This window comes from Otolemur garnettii, unplaced genomic scaffold (genome assembly GCF_000181295.1).
Source record: "Otolemur garnettii isolate 467f Iridium unplaced genomic scaffold, OtoGar3 scaffold00050, whole genome shotgun sequence".
Classification (NCBI taxonomy): Eukaryota; Metazoa; Chordata; class Mammalia; order Primates; family Galagidae; genus Otolemur; species Otolemur garnettii.
In genome coordinates this window covers 1408156-1414155 of record NW_003852445.1, presented here as the reverse complement: position 1 = coordinate 1414155, position 6000 = coordinate 1408156, and the positions used below count along the sequence as shown (strand labels likewise).

The window sequence follows — 6000 nt, the reverse complement described above, 5'->3', positions numbered from 1 at the left end:
GTACCCCCAAAGTGCATCAATGTACACAGTTACCATTCAATAAAAAAAAAAAAAAAAAAAGAAAGGTGAGTCTCCTGCTTTGAGTTGGTGTAAAGGTGTACGAACATAAGGTGCCAGAAACTGATTCAATTCAGTCATCAGCAAATCTTTGCTCTTGAACTATAAGGGACTACAGAGTAAAAGAGTCAACCATCCAAAGTATATTAGGCGGTAGATTTTCCATTTTGATGGTAGGACAACTAAACAATTAAGTGACTTCCCCACAGATACATGGGCAAAAACAGAATAGAAAGTTGAATTCAGGTAATTTGCTCATTGAATCATTATACCATTTCTTTAAATTCTGTGAACACATTCCAAAAAGAATTAAATGTGATATGTATCAAATCTTGTGTCTAGTGACAGCATGAATCACTTTTCTTGTGTATTGTCAACATAAAATTTTCCTTCTAGAAAGGCATGTTGAAGAAGTCCAAACATAGAAGTGGAAAAAGAGAATCTAACAGGCAGTGGTAGCGATGGCATTCAGGGTGTGAATATTACACCCCCACAAGTGTGGCCAGGCTGAGGTTTTGTTTGTTTTATGAACGGTGTCTATTCTAACTGGTTGCTTTTACTGCCAAAGTAGTTGTTTCATTTTATGTTGAATATCCCCTAGAGAATAGGGGTTAATTAAAGAATCACTGGGCTAAGCAGGTGAAGGGGCCCAGAGGGTCCAGTAGAAGGATGGACAGCCCATGTCCTAGTTGAAGACCACACCTGCTCCTCCACCCCAGCAGGCTGAAGGCATACAAGAAAAAAAGAAGCCCACTGTTGCCAGATTTTCCAATGGTTTAGACTCAGCTAGAAATCTGGGTTTTTCTATTAAAATCTCTATATTTTAAAATATTTATTCCTAGGGCAATCTTTAAAATGCTGTATTTACCAAACAAAATGCTTCTCCAGGTCAGATCAGAGGCCTACTGAGGGTTGTCCATCTGTGACTGCTAGGATATTTCAAGCTACAATTAAGTGTATAAATTGGGTGTAGCACTCTGGTGACAGTAAGTATAAATCATAAATATGGAACAAAGACTTTTTAAGTACTAATAATATCAAAAGAGCAGAGAATTCTTTTTAGAGATACTTTAAAAACTACCTAAGGTATAGTTAGGAACATTTTAAACCTTTACTACTGCTAATCATAGCCAAGTCCAACCTGTATTTTAAGTGGAGCTCATGATTAAAACACACTATTTTGCCCTTCCATTTATCAGTTCCTGTCCCATCTCCAGCCTTTTCTTAGTTTGAGAGGTAAGATCATAGGACTTTTACAGTACAAAACAATGTAAGTAATGTGCTTAGTTAGAACTATGTCTAGCACATAGTATCAACTTGAAAACTATAAGCCTCTACTGTTAACTGTCAATATTATTTCGTTGTCAAAGCCCTCACAGGGCTGGTCTGCAACTTGGGGCAAGCTACTGTTAACTCTTACAACTTGGCTATTAATAAAACTTTGCTTACATTATACAATCACTTCTATACCAACCTACAGTCTTTTAACAAGCTGTTTCATAAATTATCCCTCACCAATTCAGTGCCTCTGAGACAGTTGGGTATCTATTTCATAGCAGAACAAAGAAAAAGAAAGAGAGGTCTCTGTAGGACATTTTGCATCAAAGGAGATAAGGGCCTCCACTTCTCTTTTTCCCCTAAGAGACAGAGGTAATTTTCCACTTTTATTCTTTGTGAAATGGATTCATTCCCTCTTTTGAACTACTTAATCCTGGCTGGATGGGTGTGGCCTGAATTCAGACATCACACTACTTATCATTTCATGTATAATCCAATACACTGTTTCAATTATTTTTTAAAGCAAAATGTCACGTATTGAAAAGAAGAATATTTTCACACACTTGGTAAGGGGTTAATATGCTTAATATATAATGAACTTGAACAACTTAATAGCAAGAAACAAAGGACCTGATTTAAAAACAAGCAAAGAACCTAAATAAATATTTCTCAAATGAATACATTTGAATGGCCACATAGGTAAAAGAATGTTCAAAATCACTAAGCATCAGACAAATACAATTAAAACCACAATGCAATATCACTTCACACCTGAAAGGCTATTACCAAAAATGAAGAAAGAGAGTGAGTTCTGATGAGGACGTGTAGAAAAGCAAAGCTTTGTGCACTGTTGGTGGGAACATAAACTAGTACAGTCAGCACGGAAAATAGTACAGTTATTCCTCAGAACTTTAAAAATAGAACTACTAGATGATCCGGCAATCCCACTTCTAGGCATATAGCTCAAGGAAATGAAATCAGTGTGCCCTACATAGAAATATCTGCACTCTCGTGTTCATTACAGCACCGTTCACAAAAGCCAAACCACGGAAGCAACCTAAGTGTCCATCGATGGATGAATAAAGAAACTGTGGTCTATATACACAATAGTTCACTATTCAGCCTTACAAAAAGAAAATCCTGTCATTTTTAGGATGAGCTGGGAGGATACTGTGTTAAACAAAACAAGCCAGGCATAAAAAGACAAATGCATAATCTTACTTATATGCAGAATTCAGTCAAAGTCAAATTCACAGAAGCAAAGTGGAATGGTGGTTACCAGGGCTTAAGGGAGTAGAAGGTGGGCAAAGATTAGGGAGATGTTGGTCAAAGGACACAAGATTTCAGTTACACATGAGAAACAAGTTCAAGATGACCTACTGTACAACATGATGATATAGTTAATAACAATGTATTGTATGCTCAAAAGTTGCTAGAGTAGATTTAAGTGTTCTCACCAGAAATAAATGTGAGGTAATGCATATGTTAATTAGCTTGGTTTCATTACTCTACAATGTATATATATCCCAGAACATGTTATATACCATAAATACATGCAATTTCTATTTATCAATAAAAAATAAATCAAAAAGGAAAGAAATTTGACCCTCAGACTCAACGAATTATTAAGCAATGAGTTAGCATTAAATAAACAATAAGTTTTATTTCAATTTTGCGATTATTCTCTTGAAGTATGGAGTTACCCCAGACATCAGGAAACTACACCCAGTGTCTCATTTAACATATAGTTAATGGAAGTTAATATTCTAAAACTCCTGCTGCAGCCACTCAGGCAAACCCAAACACCGGGAAAGGCAATAAGATGAGAAGGCAAGGGAAAAGATCCTTTAGTCAATCCGGGTTTCACAAAGTGGGGTCAATTTGGCTACTTCTCAGAAGTCTCTGAGGACATGGAATTTCTCAGCACAACTATTCCTCTATGAGGGCTCTTTCCTTAAGTGCCTTAATCTACATGACGTCATGCTGCAGAGATGTGCTAAGAATATACAGACATGAACGGGAGGAAGCCAGACAAAAATAACTTATACCATGCATAGGAAAAATAATTTTTAAAATATTTCCTATAAACAGTGAAAGTCTGAATACTCTATCTTCCTTCCTGCTTTAAAAATAAAACAATCACAATCAGCGTAACCTAGTTCTTCGTACCCTCAATGAATCCCAAACAGAATAAAATAAATAAAACAATCATTTTCCTGGCCAATCAAATGCATTCCTAATTTTTTTAAAAAATTCTATGAAAAGCAGAATCCAACGCTTTTAACCCCAGGACAAATTTGGTGTCCAATGGCAGGTGTTAGCTGTGAATGCTGTCTAGTTAGTTAAATAACACAAGAGGAATATCTGCTTTAGCACTGTGGTCCCCCCAACAACCAGACTGTGGACCAGGACCAGTTCATGGTCGACCTGGCCATGAAAGGAGGTGAGCAGGGGGCAAACGAGGGAGGCAAAACGATCTTTATTTATAGCTGCTCCCCAAAGCTGACTTCAGCGCCTGAGTGCTGCCTCCTGTCAGATCACCTGTGGCGTTGGGTTCTCATAGGATCACGAGCTATGCACGTAGAGCTGTGTGCTCCTTGTGAGAATCCAGTGCCTGGTGATCTGACATGGAGCTGAGGACGTGGCTTCCATTGATTCTGTATTATGTATGGTGAGTTGTACACAGTACAATTATTTCATTACATAGTATAATGCAATAAAAATAAAGTTCACAATAAATGTAAAGTGCCTGAATCAGCCTGAAACCATACCCCCACAGACATCTTGTTTCCCCCCACCCCACCCAGGTCTGTGGAAACACTGTCTTCCATGAAACCTATCTCTGGTGCCAAAAGGTTGAGGACAGCTGCTCTAGCACATAAGAAAACTAAATATCAATCTCATAGAACCAGTTCAATAGACTCAAAGACATACCTGCAGGTTTTCGATTTCTTCTTTGTGCTCCCTCTTCAAGTGCAAAATAGCAGCTTGGTATTCTGTAAGACCACAAAGGAAACTGATTACAAAGATGCACAAAATTAGGCACAAAATTCAAGTAAGCATCTCCTAGATCCCAGAGGCCCTCCTCCAAATAGACTCGGTAAATCAATGCCATGATTTGACATTAACCTAAGAAGAGATATCAAAAATTAGAGCAAGATAGGACAAGTAGTTCAAGATAAAAGGGAGAGTCCTTTTATGGACTCTGAATTATGGAAAGCCCTAAATTAAGCAGAGAGGATAGAGTTAAAGCAAAACAAACAAAAAGCATGATGAGTGTGTTCCAGATAAAGATGGGGTCAGGTGTTTGTCTTCAAGGAGGAGTTGGATGTTAAGGCCCCACAGAGAACAAATACAGATGTGTTAAATGCAGATAGGGAGGAAGAAAACTTTCTATGTGAGATCAGACAACTCTATTTTTAACTCTGTTTAAAAAAAAAGAAAAGAAAAGAAAAGAAAAGAATCTCCATTTGAATGCAAGCCTAAGTCATCACCCAGGGCTGATTTTAATCTTCAGATCACCTTAGAAAGTCAAGACTATTTGTCATTTGGATGAAAGATTCTAGGGTGAATTGAGGCCGAAAGGAGGACAAAAATAAATTTCTGGTCCAATTTTAATCTGAGTCTAATAATGTTTATTCCAACAGTAAATCCCAAGTGTACACAGGAACTCCAGCCAACCACTAAAACTACCATGCCACTGGCTCATCGTGAAGCAGCCAAGACAACTTTATTTCCAGCAAAACTGCTAAGCATGTGGGGTCACAGAACTGTACATGTCGCAGAGGACCACAAAGCAAAATACTGTTGAGTACATATTTTTGTGAGATAAGCCAGCTTTTTTACAAATGTATTTGGAGTCATGAGTAGAATAAGAAAGCAATCAATTTGACCTCATTTAAAAATGTGTGAAAGGCTATTTTTCCAAGTGCACTTCATAAATTAGGCATGAAAGTTGAGGTTTCAAGTCAAGAAATAGATGAGGGAAATCTTTGCCAAAACCCCCCCAGGAGAGGAGTGTTGCTATTGGTAATTATGACGACACACGTTGCTACTCTTGTGGGGTATGTGCTCCGCTGACCTGTGAATCTCTCAGCAAGTTTTGTGAGTTCTACGTCCAAACATACTTTGAATTAAATCACTAGTTACCATCTCTGCCCACACCACTGTAATCCAAGCCTCTACCGTCTTTCCCCTGGACCACTGCAAGACCCTTCTAGTAGGGTCACTTGATGTCACTCTTACCACCACCATAACTAATCCTCCTCATGGCAGCCTGAGTGAACTGTTAAAGACATGAGCCAGATTGTGTCTCGTCCCTGGCTTCCCACAGCACGGGAGTTAAGTCACAACTCCCTGCTGTAGGCCACAGGGCCCTTATGACCTGGCTCCTACATGCTCCCCTCTGTCATTTCCTACTACTCCCTGCCCTTGCTCATTATGCTCCAGGCCCACTAGCTGCTTTGCTCTACCCTGAACTTGTCAAGTCCTTTCCTACTTCAGGGTCTGTAATAAGGACAAGCATAACGCCTCATGCATGTAACCTTAGCACTCTGGGAGGCATTGGCCTGAGCAAGAACGAGACTCTGGCTCTACTAAAAATAGAAAAATTAGCTGGGAATTGTGGCACATGCCTGTAGTCCCAGCTACTTGGGAGGCTGAGGC

The 6000-nt window shown here is 38.9% G+C and overlaps 1 protein-coding gene across 2 annotated transcripts in view; it reads right to left on the bottom strand.

Moving 5' to 3' along the window:
- Positions 1-6000, bottom strand: part of FMN1 (formin 1) — a 370390-nt gene that overhangs the window by 229271 nt on the left and 135119 nt on the right. For both annotated transcript variants that reach the window (XM_003791683.1, XM_003791684.2), the window contains one exon: positions 4270-4331. In XM_003791683.1, the coding sequence (XP_003791731.1) occupies positions 4270-4331 (62 nt within the window). The remainder of the gene's footprint in view (positions 1-4269; positions 4332-6000) is intronic.